The 19,468-nt window shown below is 37.1% G+C and overlaps 1 protein-coding gene across 1 annotated transcript in view; it reads left to right on the top strand.

Annotated features, from left to right (window-relative positions):
- The window catches only part of LOC136867331 (protein phosphatase methylesterase 1), a 139,352-nt gene that overhangs the window by 19,600 nt on the left and 100,284 nt on the right, over positions 1-19,468 (top strand). Inside the window, exons 3-4 of the mRNA XM_067144490.2 lie at positions 11,162-11,271; positions 15,424-15,669. Of these exons, the coding sequence (XP_067000591.2) occupies positions 11,162-11,271; positions 15,424-15,669 (356 nt within the window). The remainder of the gene's footprint in view (positions 1-11,161; positions 11,272-15,423; positions 15,670-19,468) is intronic.

Below are 19,468 nucleotides of genomic sequence, written 5' to 3'. Positions count from 1 at the left end.
GCCCCAAGAAAATTTTATATCTTGGCCATCTTCATACCGATTGACACGAAATTTCGGCTAGCAGAGTTCATTATTCCTGCCTGCAAGGTGACGTTATTGAAATATTGAGATTATATTTCGTTCATGCAGCAATGCTATGGAACACGAAGGAACCTTCTGCGTGACGTCGCTTGTCCTTGGCCGGTGTTCTAGAACATCGCGAGCTTGTTTGCAGCTCCCACTATGCCTGTGCGCTCGGCGCAAGTTTTAAATGCTTACGGCCGGGTGTTAGCGAGCTCCTCATAATAAAAGAATGAAACGTGAATGCTCGTAGGGCGTTCCCGTTTCAATATGTTTATGAGGTGTCATATTAGTATCTGTGAACAAACAAGACCTTATAGCGTTTAAAGATTCTTGAAGAACAGTCTCCCATTGCATAATGGAAAGTCGTTGAGATTATAAAGTGAGTTCTATAGATTTCCTGATTCTCTAATTATATCTCTTAACTTGTCCATTTCCTTGAAGGTTGTATGGTTGTATGCCATAGTAGGACTGGTAGCTACTCCTTGCGAACAAAGGTACTGCTTAAGTTGTTGCAATATGAATGTAGAACCTCAAACAGAATGGATAAATGATGGTAAATAATGGTGTCCAAAATACAGAGAACAGAGTGGATAATTTGCTTTTGTTGGTTGAGGCTGAAACATCACTGCAAGAGAATGCAAATGGGAATCTTGAATACTTATCGATAATTGTGAGCAAGTATCGATTACTAGTTTTTGATGGTAATGGTCCCCTAAATCTATATTTAGACGTTTCAAAGGTGATGTTGCTTTAATGAATCGGTCTTCTCTTTCATAGAAACAAGGTTTAATTTCTGCACACACCGGGCGCGATGCAGTCATCTTCTAAAGAGTATGGGAAATTGTTACAACGAATAAAGTGTGCCATTTGCATTACATCTGGATGGCAGATTGACTGATGAAGGTGAAAAAGGGTAGGAATTGTAGTAGATGAGCAGATTCTGGACTGTGTATCGGCTACAGGATTATCTTTCCCAGGACAGTAGACATCAAATTTGAAACATGATAATTCCAACCTCCAGCATTCGATCTTCTCATTTTTAATTTTTCCATGCTTGCAGTTAAACATGAATGATAATGGACGTCCTATAAGATAATGTCTCCTTTTATGTAGTGATTCAACTATAGCATATGCCTCTTTTTCTATAGCGAAATGCTGACATTCACTTTCAGAGAGAGTTCTAGAGAAGAATGCCACTGGTCTACTTATTTAGACTGTTTATTACGTGGAGTTGTAGCTTCCTCAGTTTTTATATTCGTATAGGCCTAGGTATTAGACATGGTATTTCGTAAACAGTACCTAGCACTTTAAGGTCCGTAGCACATGTAACAAAGGGTTTCTTAATATAAATGATATCTTTGTAACTTTGGTTAATATAGAGTTCAAAAGAATATGTAGTATTTCTCTGACAAGTGAATTAACAAAATATGAATAAAATAGTTTCGAGATAGATTCGTCTTTGTATTATTAGTGATTATTGTTGCATATCACATTCCAGTATTCCATTTTTAGCATGTGGTTGAGTAAAAATTAATAAAAAAATAATAATCCCAATATTTGCATTTCAGAGAAGTTTTTAGAAATCATTTCTGACTTTTTTTTTCTTCAGTATTTAAGGGATGTCTCATGTAATAGGAAAATTGATGGTGGTGATGATAATAATAATAATAATAATAATAATAATAATAATAATAATAATCTACCAGCTATAGTAAGAATTCAGTTTTAATCACATTTTTGTTACTCCCATTAACTTGTTGAAATTAAGATACTCTTAATTCTTAAGTGCATTTTAGAATTGTAGTGTAGTTATTAGATTAGATACAGTAATATCTTGCTTGCATTCTTTACTGTTATGTAATTCTTGTGTATTCCTTCCGATATTTAGCAGTGGCAGTTTTCATTTCTGTTAGGGCATAATAGAATAAAATAATAATAATATGTCTAAGTAGTATTGTAGTGAAGTTAGTTTATTATTTATACTTCGCACGGCTCTACTTTTAAATTGACGTTTTGGCAGATTTTGGCTCTGGTGGTTATGCGCTGAAGCATAGACATCCAACCAGTCCCAAGCTGCCATTCATATCGATTTATATCGGCAGAACACGATCTCGAAACCTAGTTGACAACTCTAATATTTACATTCACCATGTGGTTAACCTATCTCGTTCAGCGTGTATGGTATTTGGTACTGTTCGCGATCTTTTGCATTTTCCTTCAGTAATTGGTGTGTTTTTCATATTGTTGGAGGGTTCCAGTGACTCTGAGATCAGTAGAGTGTTCCCTTTGTAGGTCATAACCTCCTTCCTGTGCCAACAATTAGCGGTGAGTGATGCGTTATTTCCTCATTCTCTTTTATTCTTAATAAAACATTCTCTTTTAGTGTCAGATGTTGTTAGTAAGTGTAGTTTTTGTGCATTTGTTTTCAATCCATACTCATTAGTTTTTCTGAGTACGGTGTTACATTTGACAAGGGCTGTTTACCGCGGTAGTATTGCATCAGCTGTTCTCGTGGGTGTAGCGCGCTGGCAACAGAGGAAAGGCGATGCTCATTTGTTTTGCGAAACTTCAATTTAGAAGTAAGGCCGTGGGGAGTATAGTATATTGCTTACTTTATTGCCATGTGATCCTTGTGTTATCCTAGACAATTTCTTTTTATTCGCAGAATACGTTATTTTATTTTTTGGTGATTTTTCGTTTTTTCTGTAGAGTAAAGAATGTCCAAGGAATGCAGGTGTAGGGACTGTGAGTGGGGAGTAGAAAGTATGAGGGATAGTAAGTAAACTCGTGTCCTCATCCTGAGGTGGTGCAGCTCTTTTCAGGCACACCCTCAGTGGAGGTGAGCTGCATGTACCATTCTAACCACATACCAGTCCTCCTGCCATTCTTAAATTCCTGGCAGTACCGGGAATCGAACCCAGGCCTCCGAGGACAGCAGCTAATAGCGCTATACGCTACGGAGGTGGACAGTATGAGGGATGAGTTGGAGAGTTTGAAGGAGATAATTAGAATTCTCACAGAGGACAGGAAGGAAGGTAGGTCTCCCTCAAACAATGTACAGGGTACTGTAGGTATACAAGAGGGATGTTACATATGCCTTCACTACATTCATTAAATGACGAAAACCTGTCAGTTAATTTACTTCTAATTCCATGTGTGCTTTCTAACAAAAACTGACAAAATCTGTCTTCAAATGTTCCTGATATTTTAGTACATAATTTTTCCCCCCACACGTATTTGGAAACATCAATATTTACGTAGAATTATCATACTTTTTCATTTCTATGTGCAGTTTCCCATGCTGTAATCATTATCATAAGATGAAAATACATTCCTACACTCAGCATGGGGAAACTTGCTACATGCCTAGCCCATGACATAATGGTCTGCATTTTCCTGTATTACATCATAGTCATAATTAGTTACTGTTGAGTGACATTAGCAACAAAATTGCACTTCATCACATCATTATGAGTCAGTAGAAAGTCTGCAGCATCAGATTCACAATTGCTGTCATCAGAAGCACAGAGCAGTTGATTTATCATTACAGCCCTTATGGCACTGCAAAATTTTGTTGCATCTGGGGTTACATTGTTGCCTCCTCTTGCTCTGATGATGGAAAAAATGTTTTCAATGCAGTCCTGTGTGAGCCTCCTTGTTAGCAAATAATGGAAACCATAATCTATGTGTAATTTGGACCACAATAGTTTTGGTGCAGAAATATTGTCTATCTAACCCTGAATCTAACCCTTTGTGATCATTCAAAACTTTGAGTTGTTTTAGACAATCACTAATTTTGTCCAGTTTTTTCATGTCTTGTGCCATTGCTAAAGGTTTCCTGTACTCTTTGGGACTACTGAGACTTGAAGAATTAAAAATATCAGACAATGTATCCCACATTTCTATGAACTCTGCATTGTTTGCAGTACTTGATTGCAAAGAATTGAATGATACTAGTATTCCAGAAGCTACAGAATGGCTGAGGACCCTGGTGGCTAAACCTACCCACATATTTGAAAATGGGGGAAGTGTGATACATTTCTTTGTTAACTTTGGGGCTAACCTTGGAATGATTTTTGAGTCCTTTTTGTAAAATTCTCTTATGTCAGACCAACTACATATTTTACCACTAGAAAGAAAGCCATACTCTTTCAGAAGATTGTTTCTCACTGACTTGATTAAGTGAGGTGGATCATGGAGAAAAAAAAAAAAAAAATCTCATCATTTACCTGAATGAATGGCTTCTCTGCAGTCACATCTAACAGTTTCCTCACATTCATATTATTACTCCCTCGATCACACACAACTGCTTTAAGAACTAACCCTATTGCCTGAAGTTGACTGACAATAAATAGCACTAGCTCTTTGATGTAGTGTCCTGCCATAGCATTGTTTGTTACATATCTGGCAACCCTTCCGATTTACCCGGAAACTTTCCGTTTTTTAACCCTTCTTCCAATTTTCCAATTTATTTTTAATTCTTCCTGTATTTGACCAATATAACCTCCAGTATGGTCAATAATCTTCCCCTAGGATAAAGGATAAATTCTTATGTTTGTGTAATTTACCCAACCTCATTTTTAAGCATATTTATTTGATGCTTTATTTCGCGAGTGTATCGTCTGACACCTTCATGTATCGTGTTTCCTGCTCGCTACAGAAGCATGTGTGCTTTACGGCTGGGGATTCGGGACGGCAATTGTCCTACAAGCAAGAGAGGCTAGTGCGCGCTAGTGACTCAGTTAATCGGGATGAAAGAATGAGTTTGTTATTGGGTGGTTTGCGCACTATTAATGTCGTTTCTGCACGTAATTTCATTGGAGTTGTAGGCCACGTGTTTTTTCTAGTTGTTCTGTGCTTACCCAGCCGGCCCCGTGGTGTAGGGGTAGCATGCCTGCCTCTTACCCGGAGGCCCCGGGTTCGATTCCCGGCCAGGTCAGGGATTTTTACCTGGACCTGAGGGCTGGTTCGAGGTCCACTCGGCGTACGTGATTAGAATTGAGGAGCTATCTGACGATGAGATAGCGGCCCCGGTCTAGAAAGCGAAGAATAACGGCAGAGAGAGTTCGTCGTGCTGACCACACGATACCTCGTAATCTGCAGGTCTTCATGTTGAGCAGCGGTCGCTTGGTAGGCCAAGGCCCTTCAAGGGCTGTAGTGCCATGGGGTTTGGTTTGGTTCTTTTCTGTGCTTACCCCCGTGTCAAAGTCGTATGTTAATAATGTATGAGACATACCGATCTGTTTTGTATGTGGTATTTTTGCGTATTTCAGTATATTTTTTGTTCATTGTTACTTCATAATTTTAATGAGTTGAATGGATTTCAGGGAGTTGTGTCGGTGACAGTTTCTGGTATTTTCTCTTTACGTTATGGCCAAGAAACATAACAAACTTATCTCCAAGTGTTCAGAGATCCCTATAAAATTAAAATAAAGGAAACTATTATGCGTTTTGTTGTGTGTCTCAGTGTGATATAAATATTATTATTCTTATGTACTGTATGTGTCATAAAATGAGAGTGATTACGATTAGGTACATTTTCTTGTGACCATTTTTTTGTTTTTTTTTAAGTTTAAGATTTTAAATTTAATGGTCAATTCACATTGTAACTGTAGATATGTATGCCTTTTATCCTGTCCTTTTTTCACTTAGACCATGGCACAATGTATCTGATGAAATCCAAGAATTAAAAAATCTCCGTATTTTTGATTTCTAAAAGTTGGCAGCTATGTTGTTAGGAAGTACTCGATTATTTGTTTGTAATTGAGGCACAAACCTTGAATCAAAAATACTATATATTTTTTTTTTTAGTTTAAGATTTTAAAATTAATAGTCAATTCACATTGTAACTGTAGATATGTATATCTTTTATCCTTCGTTACATTGTTGGCTGTACAGGAGTATCAACACCAAAATCTTAATAGCTCTCCAGTTAATTCTTCTGAGGATCATGTGACAGTGATGACTTAATGGAAATTTCATCAAATACCATGAAATAACCTGCTCCTCCCTTCTCATTTTCTTTGCTTTAATTTCCAGCAAGCTTAGACCCATTTTATTTACTCCAGGTTCCACTTGAGCATTTTGTAACTTAATGACCTGGTACTGGGCAAAGAAAAATGCTTTTACATGAACTTGTATGACAGGTGAACAATAATGCAAAGCTATGGCAAAACTTTTGTCAGTACTTGAGTATCTTCGGTCCTGAGCTTTAGGGTTGTCTTGATTTTGTTGAACATTTATAGAGTTCTGAGCATCTCTCTTAACAACACTTCTCTCACAGTTATACTGTGATTGATTTTTCTGCACCACACATAATTGCCTTCTCAAACTTGTATTCACTGATCTGTACTTGGATACAAATTCTGAGAATTCCAATATTTCAACATTCAGTTTGAACAGCATTTATCCAGTCTCTCTTCTGCGGGCACTTTATCATCTTCATGGTCTGCGCTTTCTTTTGGTACTGGTAAATCATCTGAAATTTCTGGGGTAGATCCATGCTCTCGTTTCCTTTTCTTTGGGCTACTCCTCAAGTTTGTTCATTTGAAATTGTGGCATAACACTGATGGCACTACACCTGGCTAGATTCTGTAACAAACATGAAGATTTAATAATCAGGCATTCACAAGTGAAAAAAGCAGTAATGATGGAAGAATGCAATGCTTGTACTTCAAGCAAGTTCATTAGCAAAACCAGAAGAAAATATAGGTAATCATATACCTACCTTTGGTTTAATAGATTTTTGTTTCTCTATTCCTTTTTTGTGAAGTAGTCTGAGCACACTACATAGCTTTTATTTTAATGTTCTGCTCCTTTGGTCCTCAGAATTTCATCTGAATCTGCCCTTCTGCTCTCCACAACCCACTGCGTACACCTAAAACTTGATTAAGTGCATAGATTTAATCATAACATTGTTTTAAAGAAAGTACATTCACATAAAAAGAAAAAAATACAGGCACATAAACATTAACAGGTAGGCTTATACTCGCAGCACCTTGTTGTTAAGAAATCTGTAAAATAACTTGCGATCACTTTTTCTTATGTAATTAAAACAACCATACATAGCACAAATAACTCCTCTTCCTGCCATTTCCAAAATAGTGATACATAACAAACATGAAACTATCTGAATTACAAATGAGACGCTTCTAACACACACAGCTGACAGCAGTAGCAAGTGTAGTTAGCTCCTCGAACCGCTAGATGGCACGCAGGTGCAGTGTCACCAGTTTCTCGCAGGAGTTTCCACTATTATCTTATTAAGCTATTTGGTACTGCTCAGACAGCAGCAGCAACATTCAGTGCTTGTTGCTGCCATGTGGTCTTCTTTCTGTGAACTGCTTTCATATGAGTCATCTAGCTTTGAGATTCAAGTTTCTCCTGCAGCCTCCTCTTCACGTCAAGTTTTGATGTTACAAAGCCTTTCGCCCACAGTGACAACTCCATTAAATAAGTATACAGAGTTAGAAGAGAAAAAAAATCTGTACACACAATCATTAATGATCTGCATTTAGAGCTGTCGCCCGGTTGGGAGATTTCCTGTCAATTTTATTATTTGCCTAGTCTTATCTTAAATGATTTCAAAGAACATGGAAATTTCATTGTATTCACAGTAAGTACACAATACAAAACAAATAAGTTAAAAACGAAAGGCATGAAAAAATGTGTACTTGTGCAGTACAATTCATGCCTATTATATTAGAGTACAAAACTTACATAGTTAATAATAATAATAATAATAATAATACATAAGACAGAACTCAAATTTTTTACATTCACTTGTGATTTTCCGTGGTTCTCATGAAGTAATAACTCCATTGAATATACAGAATTAGATGTATGAATGTTCGTAATCCCAATAACCTAGGCCTAAGTTTTAATATAAAACAAATTAGTTGAAAAAATACATGAAAAAATACGTATTTGGTGGATCTATACCTCCTTATACTGTACTAAGACAGTACAAAATTTCATAATAATAATAACTCAAATTTTATACACTAACTTCTGGTTTTCCACTCTGGAAGTCACAACTCTTTTATATATATCTAGAATTAGATGTAAAAATACATGTGTTGACAATAAGTAGCCTACATATTATATAAATCAAGTAAGTTGCTTTACATTGTACTGACACAGATAGGTCTTATGGCAACGATGGGATAGGAAAAGGGTAGGAGAGGGAAGGAAGCGGCCATGGCCTCAATTAAGGTACAGCACTGGCATTTGCCTGGTGTGAAAATGGGAAACCAAGGAAAACCTTCTTAAAGGCTGCCTGCGGTAGGATTCGAACCCACCATTCCATGAATGCAAGCTCATAGCTATGCGACCCCACCCGCATTGCCAACTTGCTTGGTCATCTTTGAAAATATGTCTTTTTCTATCAGTCTAGGATTTTTTAAATTGTCATATGTTTTATAGGCTACCGAGATGCACAGTAGCCCTCTGATTTTCTGATTAAACATCTTTTTATTTAGGAAAGCAACTACCTCACTCCTCATTTCCCTAGTACGCCTCTTCACTGATGCCTAGGCCATCTATGACAGCTGATGGCAGAGCTGTTGAGGATCCCACCAGCGGAATCGCTGACGGACTGAACATCCATACATATTTAGGCTATGGTGTCAGTCGGCTCGGTTACTGTCCAACCTCCTCTTTCATCAACTTTTTATAAACTCTTTCCTATTACTTCGTATAATTCCATACAACATTACTTTACTGCCAGCTCTATCTGTTTCCATCTTTTGTGTAAATTCTACCCATCTGTTCTTCTCTTACCAATTTCTTATATTTTGTATACATTACCCCATATTTCTGCTTCATACAATGCTCTGGATTTTTTTCTAGGAAATTTAGAGTGCTTTTTTGTTCCTTATACTGTAGTCAGTATTTGGCCTGTAATTGTAGACAAGATAATAAGCTATTATATCTATTGAAGATGGCCCAAACATAGTGCTGAAGCATGTATAGATTATAAGTAAAATATAATTGAGTTGAATAGGAGGTTATATTGGAATAAATAAATCTTATAGTTACCTGTCAGTGCAGATAGATAATGAAGTTTGTAATTTATCATGTCTACTGGCATTTTCCTCTTCAAACATCTTGTGCTAGGCAGAGTGGCCAACCCTTCCATTGTTTGCTTGTCTTTTCCATCCCAGTTACTGTTAGATGCAATAAAGGTTGCCCAGATGAAACACTTTTATTGGTTTCTGTAATGATTTTTTGTTTCGAATGCGTGAAAATATAGGAAGTGACATACCTGCTTAAATATAGTCTCCTTGTTGGTTCAAGCGAGTGTCCCAGCGGTCTACTTGTTGATGGATACTCTGAGCGAATTAAGTTCGTGATTGGCAGCAGAACCATTCTTCAGTGGTGTCTCGGGCTTACAGTTGCTTGCAAACTCGCAACCCTTGATTGTTGTTGTTTTTTAAAAACTCTTTGCCATTCCTAACATTCCAAAGTACTTGAGTTTTATGACTCGCTTGCCATGCTGAGTACTTGAATACTTCAATGTTTGAATTGGTGAAATTAAATCATGATTCCCTTCTGAGAAATTTTTTTATATAAAAGCCAAAGGCTTACATTTATCTCTCCCAGTGCACAATCAATACTGCATTGTCCTATGAAGGTGGCTTACAGTGATGTCTCAATGGTGCACTAGCCGCAAGTGTCTTGGAAATGTGTGGCAGTCAAACTGATGAGCCCATTGTCACACTGGGCCGAAACTCTGGTGATTTCACAATTGAAAATGCCCTAGAGCTTGAATTCTTAAATAGGTACAGTAATTGCATTCAGTGAAATTAAATTTTGATTCCCTTTTGAAAAAAAATCTGATATAAAAACCAAAGGCAGGCATGTATAGAAGTGTAGGTACATATCTGCCTTTGTGCACCTTTGCTGCATTGTCCTACTAAGGAGGCTTGCAATCGTGTCTCAACAGCACACTAGCTACCTGTTTCTTGGAAATGCATGGCAATCTGACAACCCCACTGCCACACTGGGACAAAACACTGGTAATTTTGCAACTGAAAAGACCTAAGAGTTTGAATATTTCACAGAATCCCTCTCCCTGTATTAATAGTACTTGTTCATTGGCATCCAGGCAACAGTGCATATACCAACCTGTTCACTTCCCCTGAGGACATTAATTAGTAACTTCTAAGAATAGTACCCATCAGAAAATACTAATAAATACTAATGCTTGTTTTGATGAATATGAATGTTAAGTAAAAGTCTGAACTCAAGAACATCTGTAAATCCTGCATGTTTTTGCAAAATCTCCATTAATTCTTGCTTGTGTAATACATCTTTTATTTTTAGATATGTTTACTGAATACTTATTAATAAAGAACTGCTATTTCAATTAATCTGCTCTTCCACAGCAGCACATTATAAGAAAATGTACTTGTATCTTCAGATCATCAGCAAATAGCACTCTATGTATATTATGCCCTTAATTTTGAACCCCTAGTAACATCAAAAACAGGGCTGACATAAAATAAGCATTACTAACAAATTACTTTTTGCTGCAGTTTGAATTGTGGTATTGAAAGTCATAGCCATGTTTTCCAGATTTTATTATAAAATTATTTACTCTTTGACCCAATCATACAATTAAGTGGCAAGAAACAATAAGCTTTTCTTTTCTCTTCTTACCAGATAGATAATCTCAATATCAGAATTTATGATTTCTGTTCATCCTGTGGTGGTAAATGTCTGTATAATTTTATTCAATCCTGTATTTATTGGCTTAACTATTTCTAAGGCATATGTGTACTTGGTTCCAATTTGATGTTTTCAAAAACTTTTGTCTTATTTAAATTCTTCAGAATAAGTGAGCCAGAGAAAACTTGTTCAGAGACTTCCTTAGAGTAAACATTGGGTTATATTTGCTATGTATTCTCTTGTCAGTTCTCATCAATAATATTAAGACATGCAACTCAAGAGTTGTTTAGTAATGGAAGCATAACATAAATTAGTTCATTTAAATATGACTAGTATTGGAAACATCAACTTTTGCCTTCAATCTGTGGTAATGTTAGGAAGTTTTCTAAAATAAAAAAAGTTTTCTTAGAATTGTGTAATGTTTCAGGCATCTGTAACAAGTATGGTGGAATGCCAGATTCTAGCTATAGACCTCCGTGGCCATGGAGACTCCATTGCAAGGGATGAAGATGATCTCTCTGCTCATACCATGGCAAGGTGTGGATTAATATTAATATTCTTTAAGGCCCAATTGTATAAACATAGCTGATCTTTGATAAATTTTTATTCGAGATCAGAAAATGATCCTTCCCAAGATGCTCGTTGTGTTGTACACTATAACATTAATCACAGATCTCGTGATCTGGATCAGCTTTGATCTGTGATCATAGAATTTCGCTTGACAATGTCGTAAACAGCTTGGGGAATTGGAGCTAATCAGGATTATGTTGGTAGTGGTTAAGTTATTTCATATTTTTGTTCTCTGTGATGTGTCAATAAGATCTCAAAGACATTGACTGAAAAATGGACATGGCATGGAAAAATCATAACAAGGATGTGCCTTTAAAGTTAAAAATTTCATTGTTCCGTATTGAAGAATATTTCAATTATTTCAATTTTTACTGTAAGGATGTGCCTTAGCGAGAAAATCGAGTGCCATATTTTACAGCAAACAGAAAGGATTTGTTAATTGATTTAGTTGTTATGCAGTATAAGAATACAATGGATAATAAAAAGACTGATGATATAAGTAAGAAAGAGAAAGAAAATTCCTGGAAACCACTAGCCACAGACTTCAGTGCCTACGCAGATATGATGCAACTGGATTGGAAAACCTTGTATGTTACAAGAATGTCAAATGAAGAACAAAAAGTCTGCTGCAGACGATTAGGCAAGTACAGAAATACTTTATAGGCTGTTTATGTATTAATCATTAGTTGAGACTTTGAAGTACCGTACTTAACCAACTGTATATTCTTACAAGGCCAACTTTCATAAAACAGGTGGAGGTCCATTCATACAAGCTATGGTGGATGAAACTGGACAAAAACTCGTGGCAGCATTAAATCCTCAGTTTGGCCCAGTAGCTTGTGGGTACAATTGCAATATGTTAACCTTGAAATTCTGATATGAATAACTAGGAATATGGGGTGTTCAAAATATACAAAACTACTTTTTTCACTACCATATGGCATTGTAAATTAGTTACTGACACACAGGACTAAGAGTTCGTTTTTTGTTCTAGTGAATATTGCAATATGACCTTTTCCTTAATTCATTGGTCATCAGTAACTCCAATAAAAATTACAAACTACCCCATGATGACTTATGACAGGTAACTAAGTACAGTGCATATTCACTATGGAAGTACATGATGTCTACTTTTATTATAGAGATATACTGTAGGTGAATGTGGTGTGGAGGATCCTGCACTCGCAATGGAAACTGCAGTGCAATAATCGCAGTTTTAGTCGCGATCAGTTGTTTCTGAGGAGGAAATCGCTGTCAGTGGATTTTCTTACAATGTGGTAATGTATCAAGTTATGTGACTGCTGTATGTTGCAACAAACTTTATGTAGGTGTAGTTCAGATAGAAAGTGTGGTTGGTATCAGTATTTGGGAGATAGTGGGTTCGAACCCCACTGTTGGCAGCCCTGAAGATGATTTTCTATGGTTTCCCATTTTCGCATTAGGCAAATGCTGCGGCTGTACCTTAATTAAGGTCACGGATGCTTCTTTTCCACTCCTAGTTCTTTCCTGTCCAATTGTCGCCATAAGACCTATCTGTGTCAGTGCGACGTAAACCAACGTGTTAAAAAAAGTTCAGATAGCTGTTACATATTAAATTAAAGACGCTTTTCACAAACTTAACTGTTCCTCATTACTATTCCACTCGCTTTTACACCAAAGCCATTCTTATTTTTTATCATCACCTTCTCGTATTTCAGTTCTGACGGGCTGATATCAGGAACAAGCAACAGAAACAGATGTCAGTCCTGCTCCCAGCGGATGAACTTTACCTCCTAAAAAAGAGAAGCCGTGAAACTGAGCGAAGTTTAAGGGAAAACTTCTACAAGAGAAGATGGAATGTCTGGAGGCAGAACACACCATAAAAATGGAAAATCTAGAAATTAATCACAAAATTAAAAAATGAGCTAGCAGCAGCTAAATCAAGAGCAAATTAATATTGTTTTTAATACTATTAATCTTAAAAAATCATACCTGAATACATCGTTAATTATTTCATTCCTAACAGTAGTATTATTTCCTCCATTTAGCCCAGCTTCCTTCTTTCTGCTAAAACATCTCCTTCCACTTCAGGTTCACCATCAATGGAATCTAAGGCCATGTTACATAGGTCAAAAGTTCCCACTATAATATGCAGAATCCAGGATAATTTGACTTGAAGACCCATTTTCAAGCAGGGAAATACTCTTTTAACAACCTTGAAAGTTCTTTCAATTGTGGATCACGATCACCTATAAGGTCTATTGTATGACATCTCTGCAGGTGTCGCTTCGTGTAATGCTGTAGTGAGGAGGTACTTGCATCAATGGTAGGCATTATCTCTAAGGAGTGATATATACAAACCTCAAGAATCTTCAATGCCCAAATTTATTCTTCTTGAATTCTTCCTTCAACAGTTAAGTGCATTAATTTATGCATTTTTATGCATTATCCAAAACTTTTACAACAGTTTTGACCTTTCCACATTTATAGTGTCAAACCACTGTGTTTTCATGAATATTTCTTCTGTAATATAACCCACATTACTTGATTTTGTATTGAAAAAGTGGAAATATTTTACTCTTAATTTTTAAAATTAATGAAGGCATTATCTCGGAAAAGAAATCCTTTGGGTATTTCCTCCACCTCAGAGCATGAACTCTAGGGTCTTTGAATGTACTACTGTCATGTTCAGATCCAGGCCACCTTGCTACGATGTCAAGACAAAGCAGATTAGCATTGCATATAACTTGTACATTCAAGGAGAACCATCTATGCCTGTTCCTGAATACTTCAGCATTGTCACCCTCTGGCAATATGATAGTTACATGTATACAATATATAGTACCAAGAATTCCTGGGAAATGAGCTATGTCATAGAAGTGACTTGTGATTCTTCTTGCTTCTCTCTGGTCAGTCAACATATTGATAAACTGAGTTTTCAAAGCTGCAGTTTCTTTCGTTACTTTATGGATGATTCGACAAACCATAGCTCTGTTAATTTCGAATAAGTCACTAACTACAATTTGAAAACTCCCGGTCGCGTAAAATCGCAGAGTCAATACAGTTTGGAATATCGGAGTAAGTGGGCGGTTTCTGTTCTATCGTCTCATTAAAGCTTCTCCATGTCTACCTTTCATAACCTCAACAGTGTGTTTGGGTAAACGGAATCCCGTTTTAAAGGCTTTGTTGCCAGGTTCTATGAATGGGCTTCCTCTTTCTTGGAATACTCAAGGGGACTGCTGAAATTCTTCATTATCGTCATCTGAAGAAAAATCAGAGTAGTCCAACATCTGTTGTTCAAAGAAAGAATCGCGATAAAAATCCATTCACCAGAGTAAATAATAAAGCATAACTCTATTTTATTTTCTTACCATGATTTCTTGTTATGGCACTGTTTTTCACTGCAGCAGCCTTCTTCTTTTAACGTTGATAAATGTGGCCTACAGTACATGAACACTACTTGATGCAGATTGCAAGGCTTGATTCAAGGAATTTGTGGATCAATTTTGATTCGAGATCTAGGAGAAATCTTGGATCAACAACACATATTTTAGGATCAACATAATCTGGTATCGGTATTAGACCTTGATCTAGGATCAACTGCTTTATACAGTCGGGTCTAAGAAAACTGCTTGTAACAATTTAAGTGAAGATTTTTAATATCAGTTCCAAGTTCAGGCTTTTGTGATGCAAGAGGAGGATTCGCTATTAACGTTTGGGATAAATTGATGCCAAACGCTGATTACAGAATGTATAAAAAAGTTTTTAATGCTTTAGTTAAATCTAGGGTATTGTACGGAGCAGAGATCTGGGGAGCTGAAAGAAAAGTTCCCACACTTGATCCAATCACAAGTAAATATACTAAAATAATTACGGGATTACCCAGTTATACAGCAAACAGTGGAGTGAGAATGTTGTGCAATGATGTAAGTTTACAGGGAGATATTTAAAAAGATTAGAGGATTAAAAGATTAAAAGGTTAGGGTAGCATATGGTATGTCATAAAGTCCTTAAATTGAGAGAGCACATGTAACAGTAGGGCAGCTCAAGAAGAGATTATTGCAGCTTTATTTAAACCATGTGGTTTTTAAAATTCTTTTGCTCTTCCTTTTTATCAATGCTTTCTTTTCAATGTTTCAGTGATGTTGGTAATATTGTTGGTGCCCTTTATGGCTCAGATGCTCCACCTATCATTCTAATTGGACATAGCATGGGTGGTGCTATTGCTGTTCACACTGCTGCTGGAAATCACATTCCATCATTGATAGGACTTGCAGTAATTGACGTAGTTGAAGGAACTGCTTTAGATGCTCTTGCAAGTATGCAGAGCTTTTTACGTGGTCGGCCTGCATACTTCAGATCTCTGGAGCACGCCATTGAGTGGTGGTAAGTAGTTTTCTCATTTTATGTTCTTTACCACAATATAAGAGGTACTGTTAACTTTCATCTGGTAAATGTGGTTCCTTATTTCTGGCTTTTTCCTGCCTGCTTTTTTAGCTTCAATGATTTAAGGTTTATGAGGCAAAGGAAAAAGGTTATATGTACATAGGGATGCAAATGGTTCAAGCTTTCAGCTTAGTAAATTTGTTTGTGAAATTTCAGTGAGAGCCAAAAGTAGTGTTGAGAGTCAAAATTTCATGATATCAAATTCTTCCAGCAGATGCCACCCACATAATTTTGGTTTCATGGTTTAGTCTCTTAGATGGTATGTACAGTAGAACCTCGATAATTCGAAATCGGTTAATTCAAAATCCCGCCTAATTCGAAGAAGCTCTCGTTCCCGGAAACATGAGATACAGTTTTGCATGTTATTTCAATTGTTTAATTCGAAATACGGATAATTCGTAATTCGAAGTACAATGTCGGCCCCATTACCGAAATTCAGACTTTTAATTCGAAACTGCCTTTACATTTTAAAACAATAGTACGTTACAGAGTAATTTCAACTCGAAATTTATCCGCTCCGCGTCATAATAGAACGCACGTTCCGGAACGTGGAGGGGTAGCTTTCCGCACTTACACTCACTTCGGTGGATCTACAGTGCGCTTCATGATTGCTAAGTTGAATGAAATCGGAATTCTTTTGTGTTCAACCTTTTAAGGAACGCCGTAATATCACACAACAGACTGTGTGCGGGAAAACAGAATCCGCGAACACTGGCGATGCCGACAGTTGACGAAAAAACGTGGCAAATATAATAAATTCGTAGGCACCGAACAATATTGTCATTGCCGGTGAAACTGCATTGCTTTATTTTAATGCGAGCCCAAACGGTCTAATGGTTTCAAAGGAGAATTGCCAGCCGGGAAATTGTACAGTGTGAGGGATGGGGGTCATAGTAGTGCGTTGCAATGCACATGGAAGCGAGATACTTTATCCCCTCGTCTTAAGAAACTTCGATAAGCCACGATGTTTTAACGTCGGGCACTTTCCATGCCAGTACAAAGCATCTATAATAAAAATGCAAACAGTAAAGAAATCCAAAAAATAATGCATTTGCACTGGGGAACCGGCATAATTTATCCTCGTCTTTGAATTGTGCGTTTTTTTTTCTTTCGTTGCGTGAGGTTATGTTTGTCGGTGATTTATCCAAATGCATTATTTGAACATTGTAAATGCACCTTGTTGGATACATTTCGGAAATAGTTTTTCCATGGCATTGGAAAGGTTTAAACTGTGAATCGAGGTGATTGCATGTATTAATGGGTCTTACAATACTTCGTGACGCGGCAAGTGTTTACATTTCTGAAGTACGAGAGAACAGAGAAGTGCCATGGCGGGAAATCGTACAAGGATAGAGTCATAGGAAAGTTCGATTTTAAGGGCATCGGGTACTTTCTGTGTAAATACAAGGCATCTAAAATGCATACAGTATAGTAATCCAATTAATAAAGCACTTGCACAAGGGAGCGAGCATAGATTTCTCCTCGTCTTTGAATCGTGCTTTTTCTTCTTTCGTTCGTTGCGTGAGGTTATGTTTACCAGTGAGATATCCGAGTGCATTATTTGAATACTGTAAATGCACCTTCTTGGATACATTTTTGAAAAAGTTCTTTTTTCATGGCATTTGAAAGGTATAAACTGTGAATCAAGGTTAACTGCATGCAGTAACGGGCCTTTTGTAACGCAGCAAGGGTTGGTACTTCTGAATTGCGAATTGGCGGTTAATTCGAAATCACGTAATTCGAAGTCCGATTTTTGAGTCCCAACGACTTCGAATTAACGAGGTTTTACTGTATATAAAATTTTCTGAACCCTTCCACATGCAAAAAACTTTAACCTTGGTTTTCTCAAAACACACTTTTTTGCCTCCTTTGAATTCCAATGACAGTGTGTCTCACGTTTGTGTGTGTGTGTATTTTAACATGAAATACCTTTTTGCAGCTTTCTTTCCCACTGTTCAGTAATGCTAATTACTCAGTTCTGACCTAGGTGTGTGAGACATCACAAGAGTTTATCTGTACTTTTGTCAGAGCAAATAAAACATTGGTATTTTTGTGTTGGCCATGCCCAGAATAAGAGAGAAATGCAGTTTTAAAATTTCTGTCATATCTCTCTGTATGTACGCACATTATGAGTAAATTACTGAACAAAATTGAATGAAAATAAGTATTTAAGGTCAGGGGAGAAGATACTTTCAATCTAGGCTATCAATAATTTCATTCTTTCTGGGTGAATTAGTAGTTTAGTGGAAAGTCTAAAAGTTAATTCTCAGATATCTCCATTAATACTCTGGCTCCTTGGCTGAATGGTCAGCATACTGTTTTTCGGTTCAGAGGCTCCTGCATTTGATTCTTGGCTGGGTCACAGATTTTAACTGCATATTGCTATGGCTTGAGAACTAGGTGTTTGTGTTCATTTTATTACACTTCTCGTCATTCTTCTACAAAGGGTTGGTCTCAGGAAGGGCATCTGACCATAAAACATGGCTATATCAAGTGCCAATTCCAATTAATTGGGAAAGCGGCCAGGAAGAAGATCTCTGTTAATACTGTTGCTATTGGTATATGCTACACAACAATAGTTGTAGAAAACAAAATTTCCAATCTTACACGCAATATGAATTGATCCTCTGATGAATAACAAACATATTTAAGATGTTTTGTAAACATTTGTTTCCTGCATTGTAGTGTTTTAATTTTGGTGAAGAATTCTTTGTAACAGAGAGAGAGGAGGAATAGCATTGTTAGTGTTTTAATTTTGGTGAAGAATCCTTTGTAACAGAGAGGGAGGGGAGGAATAGTTATCTCTGATTTTCCATGCCTCATACAATTTTATCATGGTAGAAAGTTTACTGGTTGAATGTGTTATGTCCAAAGCTGGCCATGAGTGGACATCTGCATGGTGTGCAATCTAGGGGAGTTATTTCACTGAGTGGTACAGCCTCTGTCTGAATATTGGTAAGGAGAGGCTGGGAAGTTAAGTAACTTTCTTTTTTATGTTGCCCCGGTTCATACATGTTCTGATAACTACTGGTACTTGACATGCTGGTCCATCATTGTACTCTCTGCATCTCACGAGAAGTTGCAGCAGCTTGTAGGTACAGAATAACAGATACTACACCAAGCTATAAACATTAGTCGTGATAAAGAGTGCAAGCTCTCTGAAAGAGATGTGTGTTCATTATTAAACTGTTCATTATGCAGCATGAGTAAATGTTTACTTAAAGCACAATTGCACTACCAGTTTGAAACTTCTCAGCAGCCCCTTAGTTCACAAGAATCACCTCGGACGGAACTGATGTTTCTTGTCAGGCCTCGAGACTTGAAATTGGTGCATGCGCAGCAGCCATGCTTACCCTCTGCACCTCTTACCCCTCATGCACGCGACTTCTTGTCAGATGACCATAGTATTCAAGCTATTTAATCTGTGCTGACAGGAATTGAGAGTTTACACACTGAACAGAATACAGCAAAGGTTGTCTGTGGCCAGGTCATTCCAGCATTGACACTCGGCCTTGTTATAACTGCAGCATTGGACTTGAATGAGAAGCGAGTGGAAAGATCACTTTGGTAGTGATATCTTCTGGAATCTTCCCTGTTTTCTTACCCTGGGAAAGGTCAGATAGACTTTCTTATGTGTAGAAGACAAATTCTGAAGGAGCTGTGAAACTGTAAATGGTAAAGTAGTAAGGACTCCATGTAGAGTCTTCATTATGAGTTGCAAATTTCAAACTGGTAACAG

The sequence above is a fragment of the Anabrus simplex genome, chromosome 3 (assembly GCF_040414725.1).
Source record: "Anabrus simplex isolate iqAnaSimp1 chromosome 3, ASM4041472v1, whole genome shotgun sequence".
Taxonomy (NCBI): Eukaryota; Metazoa; Arthropoda; class Insecta; order Orthoptera; family Tettigoniidae; genus Anabrus; species Anabrus simplex.
The sequence above is the reverse complement of the archived record's forward strand: the minus strand, read 5'-3'. Positions and strand labels throughout refer to the sequence as shown.